The sequence below is a fragment of the Rhinolophus sinicus genome, chromosome 4, assembly GCF_057876585.1.
Source record: "Rhinolophus sinicus isolate RSI-liver-muscle chromosome 4, RSI-T2T, whole genome shotgun sequence".
Lineage (NCBI taxonomy): Eukaryota > Metazoa > Chordata > Mammalia > Chiroptera > Rhinolophidae > Rhinolophus > Rhinolophus sinicus.
This window is the reverse complement of record NC_142504.1, coordinates 76,416,533-76,439,397: the sequence shown is the minus strand read 5'-3', so window position 1 is coordinate 76,439,397 and position 22,865 is coordinate 76,416,533. Positions and strand designations below refer to the sequence as shown.

At 36.1% G+C, this 22,865-nt stretch overlaps 1 protein-coding gene across 1 annotated transcript; it reads right to left on the bottom strand.

Moving 5' to 3' along the window:
• Window positions 1–241: 241 nt before the first annotated feature.
• SNRPD1 (small nuclear ribonucleoprotein D1 polypeptide) lies at window positions 242–18,952 on the bottom strand. Its single transcript, XM_019741279.3, has 4 exons — window positions 18,796–18,952; window positions 12,970–13,046; window positions 10,626–10,817; window positions 242–8,245 (listed from the first exon to the last, which is right to left on the bottom strand). Exons 1-4 carry the CDS (start codon window positions 18,807–18,809, stop codon window positions 8,169–8,171), a joined length of 360 nt encoding a protein of 119 aa, XP_019596838.1. The 5' UTR covers window positions 18,810–18,952; the 3' UTR covers window positions 242–8,168.
• Between the last annotated feature and the right edge of the window lie 3,913 nt (window positions 18,953–22,865).

Sequence of the window (22,865 nt, the reverse complement as noted above, 5' to 3'; positions counted from 1 at the left end):
TTCAGTCATCAAGATATTGGATGGCTTCTCACCTTCTTTCCCAGGCACAGGCTGATCTTGTGGTGTGTTCCTCACAGTAGTCCTGGGATAGACTTAGGGAAACATTTAATTGATGTTTAATGTTCCCGAGCCTCACTTTATGCAGGTGGAAATGCTGTCTTATAGTGATTTTAATGACTGACGTGTTTTAAAATGTAGCAATATTCTTGGAGAAAAAAAATTGCCATTCAAACCCAGAAGGTAGTCTTTACTTTAGTCTCTTTAATTTGGTACATGGATATAGCATTTCCTATAATTATGGCAACACAGAATTGAATGTTGGTGAGGATGTGGAAATTGGAACCCCAGACATTTTATACATTATTGGTGGGAATGTCAAATGGTGCAACCACTTTAGAAAAGTCTGGCAGTTCCTCAAAGTGTTAATTACCACATATGATCAGTATTCCATTCCTAGTGTATATGCAGGAAAATTTAAAACGTGTTCACAGAAACTTGTACACAATTGTTCTTAGCAGTATTACTCATAGTAGCCCAAATTGGAAATAACCCAAATATCTATCAACTGATGAATGGATAAATAAAATGTGGTATATCCATATGACAGGATATTATTAGCAGTAAAAATGAAGTACTGACACATACTACAACTTGGATGAACCCTGAAAACATGCTGAGTCAAAGAAGTCAATCATAAAGGACCACACATTATGACTCCATTTATATGAAATGTCCAGAATAAGCAAATTTACAAAGACACAAGGTAGATTAGTGGTTTCTTAGGGTTATAGGGGGACAACAGGAAATTGGAGGGTGATGGCTAAGGGTGATGGGATTTATTTTCTGGGATAATAAAATGTTCTAAAACTGGTTGTGGTGGGTGCACACCTCTGTAAATATACTAAAAGCTACTGAATTGGATACTTTAAATGTGTAAACTGTATGATGTGAATTACATCTCAAAAAGCTGTTTTTTAAAAAATACAAATCTCTGTAGAAATTCAAGCATATTCAAAGACTTAAAAATGAAATTTCAGAAAAAAAATAAGGCTTAACATCTAGAGGAAAAAAGGTATAACAAAATTACTTGAAGTCAGCTATTCTGATATATTAACTTAAACTACAAAGTATCTCCCAACACCGACATAAGTGTAATTCTCTAAATCACGTCAACTAATTTAGTTGTCAATTGCAACCAGTTATCACAAGGTATTCACCAGAAATACTACTTAAAGGTCTACACACCGTGGGAGTTTGTCATTCACTCGTGGATCCCCAGTGCCTATTCTCAAATGGCCAGTTTCCCAGTTTTCAGGAATGTGACACCCAATATTTAATAAAAAATCACGTTCATACACAACTTCCAAATACTGTATAAGAAAATTTTCTTCAACACACATGGCAATGTAGACCTTGGTACATTTACAACTTAACTAAAGTGAAAAGTATCACCTTTGGCCTCTGTCGCTAAAACAGGCAGCCAGAGGTAGAGTTGGTAAAACTTAGATTGTAGGGGCATTAAGAGGATGAGAACATGGGTTGTCCCTGGAAATTTGGCTGATCTCGAGTAAATCTGGCCCAGAAGTCAAGAATTGGGAGCTAGCCAGAAAGCCTACGAATGAAGACCTTGTAAACCAGTCAGAGGAAGGGTTTTATTGGTTTCCATACCCATCAGTGTAACTCTCCAGACCTGCATCAACCAACCATTCCAAGGCTACTTCTAATTCTGCAGTTTCATCATGTCAGGATCACAGTAAAAGAGGTCTAGTTTACCAATCCAGATATGAACAATGACCTGTTTATCCTTCAAGCAGGAACTGAGAGAAAAAAGTTTTGTTTTTCCCCCCCAGGGGAAGTGGAGAGATGGTCATGATTTGCAATATCCGTGTATAAGGCCAACTGTCAAAATTTCAGAAATGTTGAGCTGGTTGACAGCATGGCATGTTGGTAGTTTCTAATTGCCACGGTAGAGAAGTCAGCAAATGCTACAAATTGTTGAACATTTCCCAGCACACCACAGGCTGACAGTGGATGGCCTCTGAAACTTCCCTAGCAAGCTTAAGTTTTATTAAACAAAAATGTGGCAAATGTCCACCTTTTGTGCCCACACTCACCAATGTCATTTTCAGAGATAATGTAGCTGAAGTGATAGTACTTAGATTAACATTTCTTTCCCTTTAGTCAAATTTTCAAGTACAACTTTGAAAATTATGTAATACTTTAAAACACCCCACACGAATAGTAAGCTGAACCACATGAAACTGTTTTTGTAAGTCAAGATAATCAAATATCAGCAATTTCATATGGTTCAACCTAAGTACTCCATCACCCAGCTTAAGAAACATTGCCCAGTTAAAATTCATGTTGCCTTTGCAATCACACTCCCCTCCTTCCTTCCATCCCTCAGAGGTGATTGCTGTCCTGAATTTTCATGCACATCTAAACGTTAAACATATTTCAGGATTCTTAAACAAGTTTTACATGTTCCTTTATATAATTATGTCAAACTATATGTATTCTGCTACTTGCATTATTTGCTCAATATTGGCTCATCCATGTTGACACATGCAGCTCTAGTTCATTTTCATTATTTTACTAAACAATTTACTCAACTCTTTTCCTATTGAACATTTAGATAATTAGCAATATTATTATATAGAATACTGCCTAAAATATAATATTGAACATCAACTGATAAAGAAAAAAAAAAGAATACTGCAACATTCTTGAAGGTATCTACTCCTTGGGTAAATGTGTCAAATTTTTAACTTTGCATTCTGATTTAGAAATGTTAGACATCTTTTTTCCCCACATTTTATTGGACTTTGCTCGTGTGAATGCCTCTCTTTAATCTTTAGCCAATTTTCTATTGGATTGTCTTACTAATTTAAAGGAGTATAGGTATACTTTGGAGGTATCGCAGGTTCGGTTCAAGACCACAATAAACCAAGTATTGCAATAAAGCGAGTCATAATCTTTTTGCTTGTGGAGGGTCTTGCCTTCAATTTGTAAAAAACGCACATCTATGAACAGCAATAAAACAAAGCACAAGGTATGCCTGTATTTTATATTTTGGATATTAATGCTTTTGTCTTATGCTTTGCAACTATCTTTTCCCAGTCAGTAGACTGCCAAAACAGTTTTTAAGTGTATATTTAGGGAATTTTAGCATTACAGTGTATCTCAGCAGTTAGGCAACAATGGCCTTTGAGCCAAATCCTGCCCTCTGCCTATTTTCGTAAAGTTTTGCTGGAACACAGCCAAGCCCATTTACCTATTGTTACTTACTGCTGCTTTGAGCAGAGATGAATAGTTCAGACAGACACCATATGGCCCACAAAACGTCAAATATTTACTATCTTGCCACTTACAGAGTAAGTTTGGAGACTCCTGTAATTTACTTAACCATTCCTCTAATTTTGGACATATAGGGTTGTTTTCCTTTTTAATTAAAAAGCGTGATGAATACCTTTCTGATTAAACTTCTCAACTTTTCCTTGGATAAATCCTGGATCAAAGTGCAGGAAAAATTTTAAAGCTTTTGAGATATCTTAAAATACCTGCTTAGTTTTTCAATTCACCTTCCCATTAGCCGATTCCAAATGGTCTTCTGCCTTTGTAGCAATAAGCACTATTAAAAAATTAATAAAAAATGAAATCTGGCTGAAAATTCCATGTGTACCAAGATCAATTCCTTTGCTTTTAATATTTTACAATGTTTGGTATCTCGTAAAGTCCCCCACTTCTTCCTGTTTTCTACAAAAACGATGAATCTCCTCTTCATTCTTCTGAACATCAGAGCCAATTTACCAGTTAAGAACATAGGATTCTTGGACACAGATTTGTAACTAAATTCCAACTGATTAGAAACTGTGGGACTTAGGCAGTTACCTAACCTCTCTGGGAATGTTTTTCTGAAAACAGAATACGCCATCTGCTACATAGAATTGTTCTGAGGGTTAAAATAACATGTAAAGGACTTAGCATAAAACCTGGCATAGAGTAAGCATGCCAATGTTTGTCAAACGAGAAGGGTAGTTAATACTGTCCACTAAAATATCTTTTGGCAATTTTATTAAAACCTATGTTAATGAGAAAAACCTGGCACAGAATAAGCATTAAATTCTTATTATTTGACATACTATCAATAAAGAACTTAAAAATTCTGCAGACTAAACCTATATAAATTGGGAGAATTCATATTTCTATACTTCAGTCTTCCCACCCTGGTATATGGTACCATTATTTGTTTTGACTCATGAATTTTTAAACAGCTAGAACTGATTTTGCCATAGTTCCACAAGTGCTTAAAAGGGAAAAATTACAAGTTCTAGAAAACATGGAAAATCCTTACTCTCCTTGCAGATTCACAATACGTATCATCTTTTAAAGACAGAATAGTTACAGTAACTCATGTGACTCTACTTAATAGCCAATCACACTATAATTTCTGTAGTTCATCAAATCTAAGACATCAATTTTTAGTTGCACTTGTTATTTTATGTGCTGCCCTGTTTCCCTGAAAACAAGACCTAGGCGGACAATCAGCTCCAATGCGTCTTTTGGAGCAAAAATTAATAAGACCCGGTCTTATATAAAACCGGGTCTTATAGCAAAATAAGACTGGATCTTATAGTAAAATAAGACCAGGTCTTATATTAATTTTTGCTCCAAAAGACGCATTAAAGCTGATTGTCCAGCTAGGTCTTACTTTCGGGGAAACACGGTAAAAAAAAGGCTTGCTAATTTGATACTAAATCTAAATTTATACCATTTATGACGTATCTTGAGATATTAAAATATTTAATAAATCCATCTTAGTATCGCTTCACTATGGTAACAAAGTATATAAAATTCTTTGGTATAATCTTACCCAAATAAGTTCAGTATTGTCAATACTCATCATTCAGGGATTCTGTATTTGAGAAGTCACCTATTGGCTACATTTGTAACTCCAGAATCAATACTTGGTGCTTTCAGTCATGCATGCACATGCAGCAAAAAATCTGGCACCTGATGTGCACGATCCCAGATGAGGTTGAATTGTTTCAGCTCTCATACTGTAAACAAATGTCCTTTCATAGTCTATTTACTGCCACATTTTTCTTTTTGTTTGTATTTTGTGCTTTTTGTTTGTGATTTTGTTTAAAATAGTCCATAAGATAGTGCTTAAACATAGCACAAGAAGGCTGTCATGTGCTTTTCGGAAAAAATACAAGTGTTAAAAAAGCTTCATTCAAGGCATGAGTTATAGTGCTGCTGGTTGTGAAATCAAGGTAAATGAAATAATATTAAATTGTCCTTAAACAGAAACACACATAAAACAATGTTATGTACTGATCAGCTGAAAATGCGACCAGAGGCCCATAGAATCTAACTCTGTATTTTCCCTATGAGCACTGGTTTAGTATTCACTTACTGTGTGCTGCAATTTTACAGAACGTAAATACCACAAATAACAAGAACCCACTGCACTTGAAATCTAGAGCATTTGCTGTTATTTTGTAAATTAAATCTCTCATTATATACCAACCTTACCCCAAATATAAAATAGACACCTTTAACATTTTACTGAGGAAAAGCTGGTTCAGATAAATGGAACACTCCCACATTCCTACACAGAAAATAGTAAACATTGCAAATTCCTTTTCCTTTCCAAAGTATGCCCCTTAATTTTTAGGATCCAAAAGAATTTTCACATTAAATAATGAAGGCCAATATCACTCCCCCCCCACTCCGGTTCAAGCTGTTGTTTCTGTCTAGTTGTGTAGGACACAGCTCCCTGGCCCATGCTGGTATTATGAACCTTGCGCTCCGCCCTGGCTGAGGCAGTCGGCTGCTCACAGCAGCTCACGGCTGAGGTGCTGGCCACTCACGATGGCTGCGGGCTGCTCATGGCAGCACATGGCAGCCTGTGGTAGGCAGCTTACGCCAACCTCCGGCTGCTCATAGCAGCCCAGCTCCAGGGAGAGCTGTTGTTCACAATCTTAGCTGTAGAGGGCGCAGCTCATTGGCCCATGTGGGAATCGAACAGGTGACCTTGGCGTTAGGAGCACAGCGCTCCAACCACTTGAGCCACCGAGCCGGCCCCCAATATCACTTTTTTATTGCAGTTTTAATTTTAATGTCTCTAGAAAATGTGTACTATTGGCTTAAGAAGAATTTTCTTCCTCATGTTAAGAAAGTATCTTCCAGTTTAGCTTTTTAGGAATAAGTGCTTTATGCTATTAAATGCCATTCTGACATTATAGATCATGTGAATTGTTTGAATGCTAACTACACTAATACATTTCAAAATACTAAGTCATTCTTGCATAACCAACATAATTATAAGATTAAAACACGCTGTGAAATTTGATTTTCTATTATTTCACTTAGTTTCCTACCTAAATAACAAATTTATTTTTTTTTTTTTAAATCCTTAAATTTCACAAAATCTTAAGCTTTAATATATCAGATGTGTGCAAAATGCAGCAGCACTAAGATCCTATGTACTTTTTTGGGGGAAGTGGGACAAGAGAAGCATATTATAGTCTGGTCTGTTTTCTATTCATTATTCAGTGCGTCCTTTATATTAGATTGGTGCAAAAGTAATTGCAGTTTAAAAGGTTAATAATTGCAAAAAACAGCAATTACTTTTGCACCATCCTAACAGCTAATAATGGCAATCAGTTCAAACAGCTTTTTCTTTGTATTTCTTTCCACATAAAATTTTTTAAAAAAATGACCTCTAGTGTTAATCTAGTAACCACTGTGGTTTAGTCTTACGTTTAAACTATTACTGGATTGGTTTCACACGTTGCAAACATCTAGACATTAAAACGCACATGTAAAACATCTTTTATGTTACACTGGCATATAACTTAAAATCAAAATGAGAAGCCAATATACAATAGACAAGATATGAAGCACTCTTTCATCAGAGTTGTCACAATTTGTAATTATGTATCAGTGTTTTACTTAATTCTGCTTCCCTTGTAGTCTATAAACTCCATGAAAACAAGAGTCAACTTACGTTGATTGACTTGTGCCAGGTCTTTTCTTTGCTTCCTTCAAGTCTCTCCGTCTTACTGCATCATTGGACTCCCTTGCAGAAGACAGGTTCAATGATAGGAGCACCAATAGATCATAGATGGAAAAGAATCTCACACACGGATGCATGCTATTGCTATCTCTCAATTTATGTAACCCTCTCACAGGGCCTAAAACCTTCTTTTTATGTAACAGTCTTTGCAGAAAATTTCCTCATTTAAAAAACAAGACTCCACAAGCATAATTAAGTGAAAATACAGATTTAGTTGCCGCCAATCCTCAAAGTTAGGTTTTCTCCCCGTTAGCATATAAACAAATGGTGGTAAGCTTTACAAGGAATTGCACATACTGAGAATTTTTCTCTAAGCTTAACCAGTTTAAAAAAAAAATCCTTATTAACTACTGGAAAGAATCCAGTTTTGCTATTAAAGTAGGTATTTTTCCTTTTGTTTTTAAGAGATTCCTTGTAAAAGTACTTGATCAAAGAACCACTGACAGGTACATTCCACATTAACACGTTTCAACACTACTTAGAACTCATAATCTAGTGAACGTTATCTGCAGTTTCAACCCAGAAGAATGTAAAACTATATTCTATCGAGAACCTACTGAAAACAAAACAAAACAAAAAATTAACCACAACAAAATCAATGAATCCTGAATCAGAAGATCTCAATTACCTTTTACTAAGTACTTAGTCTCCATGGAATAAAACTCAGAAAAAGAGAGTCAATTTTAGACCCATTCCATAGGACTTTACCTTCTGAAGTCCCAAAACTATAACATTATTTCACTTGTAGGTAGGTTCCACAGAAAATAGGTTCCACTGAGTCAAAGTAAAACAAACTCAGTGCATGTGAAGTAAAAAGGTGTATATTCTACATGTAGTCATAAAAGAAATACTTTAGTTCAAAAATTAAAAGCCTGATCTAAGATTGGAATTCTTCTGAGACTGCTTAGCAATAATTTCAGCTGTCACTATCATGAATATATGAACTATTAAAACTTAACTTGATATAGTCAACAGACAACTGTCCTACGTTTAACTTTTTAAAAAACTGACATAAACAAACAAAAGCTGTACAAAAAAATACCCCAAATTATATGTCACTTTCAAACAGTAATCTTGAGAGATATTATCGCCTAGGACCCCCTCTTCCTCTGCCCCGGCCACGTCCTCTTCCTCTTCCTCGGCCTCGGCCTCTTCCTGCAACTGAGGGAAGAAAAAAACAAGGCAGGGTAAATTCTCTTCTGTACTGTTACCTGGCCACCACAAACAGCATTTATGGTAAAGAAAACTTTAACTTAGCTTCTCTCAGATGTGACTTCAATCACTCCTCCCACCACACTATCACGTAGAACCAAGAACAGCTACAGAGATCTTTTATTGTAGTTTGTTTGAATATATTTACTGAGAAATCCATCAAGTTTTAAAATATTTTTTCTTTGTATCATGTCTCAAAATGACCACAAAATGCAATGCAAATGATATGAACCTCACACAAGATGGAAGAGATATCGTATCAATGGAACAGAACATGAACCCTATGTGCCTGAGTTTTTGTTACTGAATACAATCTACACAAATTAATTCATAGCCAAGAGTTTAAAAATATTGTATCAAGTAACAACCTCATGACTCTTCAGAACCTTAAGTCATGTGATCCAAGCATAACCTAGTATTTTAATCCATATAGCAATATCCCTGTCGCCTGGTCACCCTAACTCTACTTGAATATGACTGACAGAAAACTCTTACCTAAATGAACTTATTTCCTCTTTGGACAGCTACGAATATTTTAAAAATCCTGACATAAAGTTCAAGTCAGTCACATTCTAAGTTTCTAGTCTTACCAATTAAAGCAATAGAGTAAGTCTAAGACTTCTGCTAAAATAACACAGATTAACCACATATTTTGAAATACTATTCATATAGAAAAGGAATAAAAATGGTAAATATCCATAAGGAACCTCACTCCCCAAAAGCAGAGAAAATACAGTGTTTGAAAGATTTCAATGAATTTTTAAGTCAGAAAGTAGACTGAGGAATAATTTGTGAAAGACCTAGAACCTTGGGAACCATAGGTGAGACTGAAACAAACAAACAAAATGGTTGACAATCCTTAGGCGGAGCAGTAGACTGGCCAGTCCTCTTTCCTGCCTTGCAAATCTAATGATTGTTTCCCTGACAGGTAGGTAGGAGAGGAAAGGTAAAATAAACCTAAAGACATTGAGGCAGAATGGCTTCAGATTTGAAAACACTTGCAAACTGGATAGCAGCAAAGAGGCACAGAGCTAAGGGGAAGAGAGAAGGGGATTAAGTCAGTATTTTTCAAGCTATAGGTTGTAACCCGAAATTTTTTTTAACTTAAAGAGAACAGGATAGAAAACTTAAGGGCATTTGCATGTATTAAGACCAAGTCACTGTTCCTGCAACTTTTGTTTCAGTGTATGAATGGGTCATGATGCAAAGTGTCTTTCTCAGTGTGGGTAGAAGGAAAAAAGTCTCAAAATCATTATATTAAGTGTCTACAACATACTCAACACCTTTCTCCTGCCCTGCTCCTACAATGCCAGCTGTGAGGCATTAAGTCTCCCATGGTAGGTGACTGGAATCTGTGAGGAAATCAACTACAGAAAAGACTTCCTGAAATTTGGGTCTCTTCAGTAAAGAGGCCAACTCACTTCTGAACTGCCCTATAGTGATACCCACCAGCTGAGGAGGCCAGCCTCCCTTCCAAGAACTTCTCTTTTTGGGTCCTTGTTAAATAATAGACGGCCAAAGTGTAAGATACTTAAGACTTCAATATAAAGACCAAATAAAAAGATAAATCAGAGGAAAATAACAATGCCAAGTACAGAATAAAACTTCAACCCCCTCCCCCAAACTATAATATCCTACTGGTTAATATCCCATCCAATATTTTTCAGATAGGGGAAAAAAAAAATCCCTAAAACAAAAATCCCTAAAACAAACAAAGATTCTATGAAAAGTCAGAGAACAAGGAGTATAGAAGATTAAATATATGCTAGATTGGAAGATAAGGTCAAGGAAATGTCTCAGAAAAGAGAACAGAGACAGAGAGAAAAATGAAAGATGTAGAGAACCAGCCAGAAGATCCAATTATTAAGAATCCCAGGAAGAAATAACAGAACAATTAAAAGAGAAGAAATTTATTAGCTATACAAGTAAATTTCTTAGCTCTAAAAGACAAGAATATCTATGCTGAAAGGGTCCACCATGTAGCCAGAACAAAATGGAGGGAAAAAATGAAGGGCAAGCAAAGACTCCATGCCAAGTCATTAGGAAATTTCAGAATACCAGGAATAAAGACTCAATCTCCAAATCTTCCAAAGTATGTTGGAGGTGGGGACCAGACCATGCACAAAGGTACAGGAAGAATGGCATCAGTGGTTTCAATAGCAACACTGGTAACAATACTATACACACTCATGGCAAGTAAAGGCAATAAAAAAACAAAAACAAAAATACAAACAAAAAAACCTGTTGTTTGCAAATGTTTATATTTTGAATAGTGGATTAGGGTATAAATATATCATTCACAAAAACATTTATAATCTTTTAAACTTACCAGCTTCCCTTTTCTTAGATTTCACCTTTGGCTCAACATCCACCAGTAGTGTATCCAGAGGTAAGCTGTCTGGCAGAATAAAATATCGAATGTTATTTCCTCGAATACTCAGTGTTTCCAGTTGTACAGGTTCTCGGTTCTTCAGGGTCATTTTCACAGCTTTAAGATGTGTATTCATGCTGACGTCTACACCTAAAGGGAAAAAAGACGGCAATTATTAGCATGAAAAGGAAGGCAACCAATTAATCTATCAAGTCACAGTAAATATATTACAAAAGAGTACTGTTCTGCGAAATTGCAAGTGTCTATTACATAATTGTGTAAAACTCGTAAATGGGGGTATACTGTCAGTATAAATCAGAAATCTTTTCTTCAGAGATTTTTCCCTAGCATGTTAAACATTTTACATAGTTAGATATGCTCATAGAAGTGAATGCAGCAAGCCATGGAAGAAGCCGACTGGTACATATGCCTATTCCCACTATCCCCACGCATCCTCCTCTTATCTCAAGGTAGGCAATGCTTATCGCAAGGTTCTTCCATTGTCTCCATAACTTCTTTACATCCCACTCCACGAAGCTACCTTCATCTTTGCTTTAAAAATCAAGTCCTATACGTACAGCAATAGTTTTCCTTATTACTAGGAATTTAACATGTCTTTTTCACTGTTTTTTGTTGGTGTTTAGGAGTGTTTTTGTTAGTATTTGGATTACCAAGTTGCACAGGTTTTGAGTGGTGTGCCTCAAACTATTTTTCTCACTAAGGCATTATTTTTTTATGAGGTTTTGCAAAATAAAAGAAAGACATTCTAGGATGACTGTATGGCATTGCAATAGAAATACTTGATTCTTGGAGCCCTTACCAATAGATCTAAATAGGCTAACCAAAGGTCTAGTTAATTTCTGTCCCTAGAAAGTTAAGGCCAGAAAGAAAATATGAATTCTCTCAACTTTCCCAACATTCACCTGAAATTTACTAATCTTATTACTAATATTTTCCTCCCTCCTTCCAGTAAGAGAAGTAGTCTTCTTTCCCCAAATTAATATATTTTTGATACATTCTATCTCCTTGGGGACCTTGATCCATCAAGGGAGAGGAAAAAAGTAAGATTTATGAGCTCTTTCTATGTTCTGGGAATTGCATGCTGAGACATTTTAATTTAATCTTCAATATCCCTACAGTAGATAATATGATTATCACTACTCTGATGACTAAAATATATAAAGGGTACAAGCAACTAGTTAACAGTGGTTGTCAGTGGAGGAGGGAATAAGATTTTTACTAGATTTTGCTCCCCCAACTTACTGTTGCCCTCCCTAACATCATCTAATGTATGTCAGGTAAACCTTGCATTATATTATTTTTGTGTGTGTGTGCCTTCCACCATTAGATTTTGAGTTCCTAAAAAAGCACAGAGCTCATGAGAAAGCAGACGATATCACTGTTTACAGAATTTAAACAGGACAGAAATTACACTTCCTCAGATACGGTCACAGATTGTATCAAAATCTTACACTGAACAGATTTCTTTCCACAGTAACTGGTGTTGCAAAGTTCTAGTACACTCACAAATAATATCAGCTTAATACTGTATATTTCTCTTGGTTTACTCAGATGCTCTATCTATGCTTTAAAAAGTTATTTATAAATTTACAATTTAAATATTTCAGAGAGTAGGCTCAGATGCTAAGATAGCATTTTCTTTCATTTGGCTCATCAATTCTTTTGAAATTTTACAATTTTTTTTGGGGGGAGGGTACAGCTACTATAAGTAAATTGCAGTGACCTTAAATATTAAACTACATATACAATATCGTTAAAGCAAAGAGTTATACACGTAAGAAAAAAGACTGAAAGAAAATATTCCAACATGTGATCCTATTAATGATCATCTTAGTAATGTAAAATTATGGTACCTCACTGCCCCCTTTCCATTTTCCACACATTTTTTCACCCAAGATAATCAGACATGGAAACCCCATCCTCTATCTTCAAGGAGTTTACAGTCTAACAGGAGATGCAAAATTCTAATAAAAGTAAAACATATTTTTGAAGATGCAACATTTCAGGCAGAGGGACACATATAGGCAAAAGCATGAAAGGCATAAAAGCGGGAAAATGGGTCATACATAGGATACTCTGAGGAATCCAGTTTGGTCTTAGCACAAGTACATAAGGAGAGGCTTAAGAAAGAAGGTCCATGAAATAAATCAGACAAAAAGAATGAGATCTGTACTACAATAATGTTCATTAGGCAACCAAAAATGAATTCTGGCCTGCATGTAGAAGAGATGGGTGAAAAAGTAAAGTGGTAAAGTATTATAAAGCAGGCTAATCTCCATACCTGTGATTGTTCCATGGACCTGTGTTCCATTCTTTAATTCAATGGTTACGGTTTCGTGACTCAATTTCATCAAAAATCTATAAAGACAGTAAGAATAAAACAGTAATTTTTCACCTTTGACACGTTAGTCATGTATAGTGAGTTAAAGGGTAAAATTTCTAGATGTTGAAAATCTGCTTAGATGCTAGGGGCATCAATTCCTATTAATAATCCTCATAATAATTTCAGCTTTCCCTGAATTAAAGCCTTAACACTTACAAAGGAACATAATAACAAACTGTCATTTGGACTTTTCCAATTCTCTAAACCATTATACAGCATCCATGCATAAAGACCCTGAAGTCATTATAAGTCACAGAGTTGAAATTAAGAAATTATATGAATGAAGGTGGTCAAAAGGCACAAACTTCCAATTATAAGATAAATGAGAGTGTAATGTACAACATGCTGTGTGGTATATCTGAAAGTTGCTAAGAGAGTAGATCTTAAGTTCTCATCACAAGGAAAAAACCTTTTGTATCTCATATGAGATGATGGACGTCAACTAAACTTATTGTGGCAATCATTTCAAAATATATGTAAGTCAAGTCATGCAGTACAACTTAAATATATACAGTGTTGTATGTCAATTATTTATCTCTATCTCAATAAAAATGAAAAAAATGATTATAACTGGTAGTAAAAGATTACATGTTTTTATGTGCATAATAAAATAAAAGTCTCTCTTTCTAATCTCCTCCATGTATATGGGGCTATTCTTCCAGACTGTTTTATATGCATTCATAAGAATATACACAAAATTTATTTTTACATAAATTAGGCCATACTTCCGTAACTTGTTGCTCTCATTTAGCAGTTTATATTAGTGACATTAGTGTATTTCCACACACACACACACACACACACACCCATTTATACAAATCTTCACCAGCACTAATTGTTACCAATCTTTGAAATTTTTGTCAATTTGATAAGGGAAAAAAGGGCAATTTATTTTTTCCTATTACTTGTGAGAGTGAATATCTTCATGAATATGGGAAATTTGGATTTCTTTTGTGAATTACTTACATTATTTTTTTTAAAAAAAGAAAAATTACATGAATTTTTCTTTTATTTTCTACCAATTTGCCATAGCCATTCAAGTTTGTGGTGTTCTTTAGTCATACAATTATTATTTTTTTTTTCATTTTTATACTGTTAAAATTGTGGATCCTTCCTGGGTATGTAATTTGTTTCAGAAGAGTTAGATACGTAAGATTGTAAAAAGTCTCTTATTTTCTCCTAGTTTTATATTTAGTTTTAATCCACCTGGAATTCATCTCCTTTCTATGCAGTGTGAGGTAGGAATCTGCCTTTATTATTTTTCCCAATTGGATAGCCATGTGCCTCAATGTTTTCTGAATAATCCATTCATTCCCCACTTCATCTAGTCATTTTATTCCCTCCCTAACTTTTTATTATGAAATAATGCAGAGGAAAGTTGAATGATTGACAAATTATTGAAGTGTTGCCATTTGTCTGTGTGTCCCCCTTCTACATACACAATTTAACACTTTCACCATATTTCCTAAAAATAAAATTTGCAGGCACTTCGGCATGCATTTTCTAATGAGGACATTCTCCCAAGCAACCGTAATACCACACCTAGAAAATGAACAATAACCCCACAATATGATCTAATATGCAATTCACATTCACAATTTCTAGTCTGTAACAGATACTTTGTACACCCCATCATAGCATCTATCACACTAAATGGTACATGCTGGACTATCTATTTCCCTCCCTACTACGCTGTTGTTGAGGGTAAGGTTTATGACCTTTACTCTAATCATGAATTAAAACAGGCACTGAGTGATAGTTGGCTGAAATATTTCAATAATTAAAGGGAAGCCAGCTTTAAAACACCACATTTTTAGTGGTATAGACAGCCATCAAAAAAGGGGAAATTACTTGATCTGGGATAAAACAAGTCCCAAACTTTAAACAGCTCATCTGTCCTCATAAAGACTAATGGGTTGAATCTTTTTCTATTTGCTGTCAAGATAAGTCTCTCTCAATGAATTCCTTTATTTCACCAGACAAAAGTTCTTTAACTTAGCTCAAAATTTATTAATGACTTTTAATTACATTAACCCCGATTGTTCACCTGCACTTGGGTTTAGTTGAGCTTTTAAAAAAATTTTTTTACTTTAATTGACCCACTCATTAATACCTTTTCCTTTTATAAAAGTTCTTTCAAATAATTTTTGGAAGCAGGCAGAATTAAAGTAAATATAAAATACCTTCTAAATCAAGCAATGTACCATTTGGAAATAAAAAGAAAACCAGAAAGCAAAAAAGACATCTGAAACTTCAAAACACATTTCAGAAAGCCCAAAAATATTTCTTTGATAAATAATATTTATCATTACGTAGTAGTCCCATAATGGTAGTCCCTGTGCTGGGTAATGAGAATTAAAAATTAGTAAGACTATGTTTCAAGGAACTCAAACTCTAGTAGAAAGGACACATAAAAGATATTTTTAAACTAAATTGTAAAGCCCAATAGAGACGTGCACAGGTTTTTACCAGGCCCATGAGGAATCAAATCTTAGTGGATTTCTAGTAAGAAGCCTGACAAGTTGGAAATATGCAGCAAAGAGTGAAGAGCAAAGATACGGTAGTTAAGAAACAGCACAATGTACAGAAAAATTATAGGTACAACCGGCGGAATATTAAGTCTAAGAAAATGAGTGGGGAAGAGTTAGGCAGGTTCCTTTCACCGAAAGCCTAAGCTCTGTTAAAAATTTCCTCTAGGAGAGCTACTGAAGGGTTTTCATCAATAATGATTGCCAGGATCACATTTACATTGGAAGACAAATCAGATGGCTAGAGCACTATAGAGGTTAAAGTTACAGTAATCAAGACATAGGAACAACAAACAGATCAATGAAACAGAACAGAACCTAGAAATAGACTCACATTTATACAGTCAATTTTCTAAAAAGGTGCTCATGGGACTGCCAAAGCAGTCTGATGGGCAAAGGAAAGCCTTTCCAACAAATGAAATCCATAATAGGGATTTATGTTCCATAATAATACAGAATGACTGGAAGTCCATCTAGAAAAAATGAACCTGGACCCCCTAACTCACACCACTTAGCAAAATTAATTGAAGACAGATCATAAACCTAAAAATCAAAGTAAAATTATAAAGCTTTTAGAGGAAAACATTGGAGAATAACGTCATGATTTGAGGGTAGGCACAAGTTTCTTTGACAGTGCACAGAGAGCAATAACTATAAAAGAAAAAGCTGGTAAATTAAGACTTCTTCAAAATAAACGTATGTTCACCAAAGACATTAAGGAAATGAACAAGCACACCACAAACTAGGAGAAATTATATCTGACAAAAGACTAGTATGCATAATACATAAAGAATTCCTACAACTAAAATAAAAAGAAAAATACAACCATAATCAAACTCTTCACAAAGATATACAAATGGCCAATAAGCAGGTGAAAAGGTATTCAACATCACTAGTCATTAGGAGAATGAAAATTAAAGTCAAAAGAAGACACTACTATACAAGCACTACAATGGCTAAAGCACTATAGAGGCTAGATTAAACTGACAACAAATGCTGATGAGGGTGTGGAGCAAGTAGAATTCTAATATACCATTCATTCGAGGGAGTGTAAAATGTTACAACCACTTTGGAAAATGATTTGGCAGTTTCTTATGAAACTAAATGTATACCTGTGCTATGATCCAACAACTCCACTCCTAAATAATTACCCAAAAGAAAATGGGGGGTGGGGGGTGGAGGGGGATGGTAATGTTCCATATCTTGATAGGGTTTGGGTTACACAGGTATATAAATTTTTCAAAATTGGGAACTGTACACTAAATATTATTGTAAGAGATATTTAACTCAAGAGGTAATAAAAAACATGGGTGAAAAAAGGGAGCCTAAACAGCTCAGTGGTGGTAACTGGAATGGCAGGGAGGGTTATCATGAGCAGGAGAAACAGACACAATAATTTGAGCCTAGAAACCAAGTAGATTGGAATTATTTTCTGATGAATCCTGCACTATCTGAATTCTTTTTACTTACTGAAACTTAGATATTCAGATACTATTCAAATATTCAAATATGGTATCATTCAGCATCCAAATTCACACTATTTAAATTTAAAAATCAAAGAGAATTGGATAGTGAGAGATACTTCCATTAAGTAGATAAAAATGTTCCAACCTGGCAATTTATCAGACATCAGGATTATCAAGAGAGGAAGACGTCAAGACAACTCCCAGGTTTTTGATTAGGGTGACAGTAAGATAAGGAGGACAGTTCCACCAACTTAGGTACAGAAATAAAGTCAACTGAAAATGCCATCCAGTTAGACAAACACCCATTTTCTTGGTTCAAAATGCCTTCTCCAGTAAGAAGAAATTTTGTTTATTTATTCTAAGACACAGAAAAGGATTCAATATAGCCATTGAAATTAACAGGAAAACTGTCACAGCACAGAATATCTTTAAATGAGAGAAACTGATCCCAAAGAGTAGCACACTAACTAGACTGCCAGATATTAAGAAATTGTGAAAATATACTTTAAATTTTGAGACGTTATTATCCAGTTACAGTTCAAGTTAAAACGAACAAAAAGTTCACCTTAAATGCTTTCTCTACAAACTCCACCCTGAAGGGTTTATGTTATTTCAAACATAATAGAAATTAAATGCGAAATGCTAAGCGAAATAAGTCAGACAGAAAAAGCAGAGAACCATGTGATTTCACTGATATGTGGTATATAAACCAAAAACAACAAAAGAACAAGACAAACAAATGAGAAACAGAAACTCATAGACACAGACAATAGTTTAGTGGTTACCAGAGGGTAAGGTGGGTGGGGGTTGGGAGATGCGGGTAAGGGGGATCGAATATATGGTGATGGAAGGAGAACTGACTCTGGGTGGTGAACACACAATGGGATTTATAGATGATATAATACAGAATTGTACCCCTGAAATCTATGTAATTTTACTAACAATTGTCACCCCAATAAATTTAAAAAAAAGAAATTAAAATGTAGAAAGATATAAAACGAAAGACATATCGGTCATCCGTGTAATCAGCCACAAATACATAAAGTGATTCTGCCCCAAGTTGGGAGATTTCCCCCCCCTAAATGAAACGCCTACTTTAAAGGGGAATGTAGGTTGAATAATCTTAAGTTTAGAGAATATCAAAAAATACTCTAAAATAGTAACATTAAGTCAGAAGTCCATCCCTGATTTAAAACACTTCGGAAATGGGTTTATTTTCCAGATAAACCTCTGCAGCTTCTAAGCACTCTTTTTAAAAGCGCATTAAACTACTTACACAGAGAAATAAATTTTCTTTATGTCTCCCATGTTCTCAGGGACCGTGGACCTAGTTACATTTGCCGGTTCCTGAGAACTGAGATGGGCCCGAAAAGTAACTTAAACTAGAGCACGAGTTCTACTGGAAATGAAAATCGGTAGGTAACCGAAAGCAAGACCTTGTAAGCCTGCCCCTGCCCCTTAAAAGCACCTGAGACACTGGATGGGAAGAAACGGCTCGGCCTTTACATCCACCTCTTGGAAGACACACAGGATCCCGGAACGACCCTTTCTGAAAACCAGGCCCGCGCGCCGGCGCCGCCAACATAGGGCGGGAGCGGCGGGCGCCAGAGGCCGTTAGCAGGCCGCGCGCGCACGCGGCTTTCGCGCTGCCTGCAACTGGGGCAGCCGTCTCCTGCTCCCGGCCCAAACCGTCCCGTCAGAGCCCTCATTCTACTTGGTCACCTACTCACCTCACGAGCTTCATCCTAGCGGCGCCGTCACGCTCTCGGTCCGAAGCGTGCACAAAACCCAACAACGAAGGCCCCACAGACTGGAGTATGAATGGCCGGAAACGCCTACTTCTGGATCTCCGACGTAAAGGGCGCGCAGAGCTCTGCGAATGCGCGGCGGAAACGCTGAGGCCGCGCAGGGTCGCACTCCCTTCCGCCCGCGAGGAGCGCCATAGCGGCCCCTGGCGGCTGGAGGTGTACCTTGCGCCTGCTGAGGGCGTTTAGGTGTGGTTTAGGAGGAAATTTCATATTAGAGGGAGATTTGAGGATATTAAATTCAACTAGTGGACAGTTTGGCACGGCACCTTGTGTTATGCAGCACCAAATATACCCGTGTGCGAAGGAAAGATCTGAGAGAAGCCCAAAGGATTATGCTAATTCTGCTCCAAAACCAAGAGCTTCAGCACTACTTAATGTACAGGGAGAAAATCACACAATTTAGCTAATTATTTTCACTTTAAATTCTGGTCGCAAACCTCAAAAGGGTACCCTACATTGCCCAGAGATAGTGTTCTGCTTCTCTTATAAGCTCACAAACTATTTCATACTTTCTTTCTTCCTCTCAAAACTTTTATAGTCCCTCTGCCAAATCACTCTCTGCTAATGTTTCCTACTTCTTGGAGAAGCAGAAGCCATCCTTCTGCTTTATTCCTGTTGCAAAGGTAGAAGTATCGCTTCTTTCAAAGGCAAATTCCACTTAACTGTAGTATGGATCCCCTCGCTCATTTTTTCAAAAATTTCATACCTTCAGTTTTCCCCGTCTAACTTGAATCATCAGTTTCTCCGTCTCTACCGGATTTTTTTTCCATCAGCATACAAATTTACTTTAAAAACAAAACTCTCTGGGGCGGCCGTTTTGGCCAATGGTTAGAGCGCAGTGCTGATAACACCAAGGTTGCCAGTTCAATTCCCTCATGGGCCAGTGAGCTGTGCCCTCCACAACTAGACTGAAAACAATTTGACTTGGAGCTGAGCTGCGCTCCCCACAATTAGATTGAAAACGACTTGACATGGAGTTAATGGGTCCTGGAAAAACACACAATTCCCCAATATTCTCCCCCACAAAAAAAATTGAAAAACAAAACAAAACAAAAGCTCACCTCTGATGCAGCTCCAGCTACTGCCAGACTTCTTTCACAGAAAAACTTGAATGACCTGTCTATGCTTGTTTTTATGACCTCCAATTCACTCTTCAAACTACACTGAAATTGCTATTCTAACAGTCAACCAGTTTGGAATTTTCTGGTCAAGCACCAGGAAGGTCATCTGACATCTAGGTCCTCTCTATGCACCTGATGGAAAGAAGAGATGATCTACATGATGGAAACCCTTCCCCTTCTCTGTCCTGAAAAGATGTCCTGGCTTCTTTTCTTTCAGTAATAACCCCCTTGCCCTTTTCTGCTTCCTACTAAAATCTTCCAATTGTACATTCCCTCAGAGTACCCTTCTAGTTGCTAGATGGTATGCTGCTCGATTCATAAATCACTTAATAAAGCCAATTAAATCTTCAGATTTACTCTGTCGAATTTTGTTGTTTAACACTAACAAGACTTTGGTTGGTGAAGATGCCCCGAGTCCATGAACCACAATTTGAGTAGCAAGACTGTAATGAACATGTGCTGCCTTCTCAACATCTATCCCCTTCTTTTTCCAACAGTTTCTAATAATCTGGTGATTCGTATGGTCCTACGGAAGCTGATTTCACCTTTAGATCAATAATCACATTCCATTACTTGTCCACAGTGGACTTGGGATATAAGCTGATCTAATCAGGACTTCGTAGGAATATGCTTCTTTTGGACATGAATGGAGAGGTAGTTATTGGAAACTTCTTTAGAAACAAGAGAAGAACCAATTCTAAGACACAGTTTTAAAAAAACAAAACTCATCATGATATTAATGAGCCCCTGGATTAAAAACAATGACTAAGTGAGGCTATTTAAATTAAAATTAAGCAAAATTAAAAATTCATTTCCTCAATTATAATAACCACATTTCAAGTGCTCAATACTCATATGTGGCTATAGCTACCTTTTTGGACATTGCAGATATAGAACAATTCCATAACCAAAGGAAGTTCGATTAGACAGTGCTACTCTATTTATTACCACATTTATTTCCTTATTTGCATTTAATCGTTATTTGTTTGCTTATTTATTGACTGACATGAGAATGGAAACTGTCTGAAGGCAGGGATTTGCATCTGTTCTGTTCACTTTTTGCATACCCAGCATCTAGAATAGTGTCTTGCACACAATGTGCCCTCAATAAATGTTTGTGAAATAATGAATGTCTCCCCCATCAGAATGCATGCTGTGTGAAGAAGGGGACCTTGTGTGTATTGTTCACTGCAGTATCCCTAGTATTGAGCACAAAGTACTCCTCCCTAGTGTCCTCAAGGCTCTTCCTACTTTGAGCTCTACCTACTTTAATCCCTTTTCTCCTCAATAGTATTAGAATATCTGAGCTCCTGGAACTCTTCAAGCTCATTCTCCTCTCCAGACTATTGTACTTTCAATTCTTCAATCTGGCTAACACTTACTTATCCCTCTCAAGTATGTGGGGCCAGCATTATTATTTGTATGTGTTAGTGGTGGGTTTACCAAAGGATGGCAAACTGAAATGTCATTATCAGTTGATTTATACCAAATTGTTGAATTTTTCCTTGTTTTTATTTTCTACCTTTAAAGTCTTTAGAATTTTTACTCTCTCATCTTATAAAACTGTCAAGAGTCCTGAAATAAAGTCAACAAGAGTGGAGCAACAAAGAAAAAGCCTTTATTTGCTGCTAGCAGAAGAGTCAGTCTACAAGTGAGACTACCCTGTCTTCTGGGAGTTAGCAGAGGTTTTACATGTTACAGGCATTTAGATTGGTCACAAGGAAGAAAAACAAGGAAATGAGAGTGTAATGTGTGTGACAATGCAACTATTCCATTGTTAGTTTTTTAGAAGTAGATGTCCTAATGATAAGCAAGTACAGAAAACAACATTCTGCAGTTTGGAGTCAGGAAGAAAAACAAATAACTTAAGCAAGTCCAGGAGATTACATTCACAATTTTGAGTTTAGCAACAGAATTTGTGTAGGGATTGTGGAAAGGAGCTTCACAATTTACAGAACCATGTTAAGCACCAAGATGAATCATCTAGGCCACAGTATTTGTTTTTAGGATGTGCACATGGCAAAAGGTGTACCAATCAGAGCTCTCCCCTAGGACTTTCTCAGGAGTTTTTAGGAATAGAGACCTCTCTTTTTACTGGGGTCAGGTCACTGTGAGCTTGTATAATCTTTGAAAGCTCAGTCAAGCAAAATAATTTATTCAGTTGAGCATGATTATTTTTAGTCAAATGAACAAAATTCTAAAGTTTATTGACAGACAACTCTAAAAAAAACCCCATCGATAGAAGGCAAAACAAATTTTGTCAAACATGCTATTACAGAATAATTAAGATTTAATCAAACTACCGATTGAACTCTCTGGCATTAATGAATCAGAATTGAAAAATATGTTTTAAAATGATAAATAATAATATTGGGGAAAGCTACTTTTCCCCACAAAAACAAACTATTTTTTTAAATTTGTTTTTATTGAGCTGTAACTGACATATAAAATTGCATAACTTTAAGGTGTACAACATGTTGATTTGATACATTTATGTATTGCAATACGATTACCATGGTAAACGATACCTGTATCACTTCATACAATTATTATTTTTTTTGTGGTGGGAAGAGCTAGTCTCATAGCAACTTTGAAGTTTATAATACAGTATTGTAAAAGCAAACTATTTTATGCTTTCGCAGCACACTTAAGAAACTATGTTTAGTTTTAGAAAAGAAAATCTAGACTTGCAGAATGTATATCAAATATGATTTACTTATGCATCAAAAATTAGAGTGTAATTACACGATTTCATGTAGTCTGATATTTGTAAGGATTCCTATACTCCTGATTGTGGCCAATAAAATAAGTAATGTGGAATAGGTTACTCAGAAGCAGAGACCTATTTTGTGGGAATGGAAACTGGTAAAT

Coding starts and splice junctions, on each gene's coding strand:
- SNRPD1 (XM_019741279.3), bottom strand. Junction 10,818..12,969: donor GGTCCATGGAACAATCACAG/GTATGGAGATTA, acceptor TTTTCCCTTTAG/GTGTAGACGTCAGCATGAAT. Junction 8,246..10,625: donor ATCTAAGAAAAGGGAAGCTG/GTAAGTTTAAAA, acceptor TTCTTCCCTCAG/TTGCAGGAAGAGGCCGAGGC.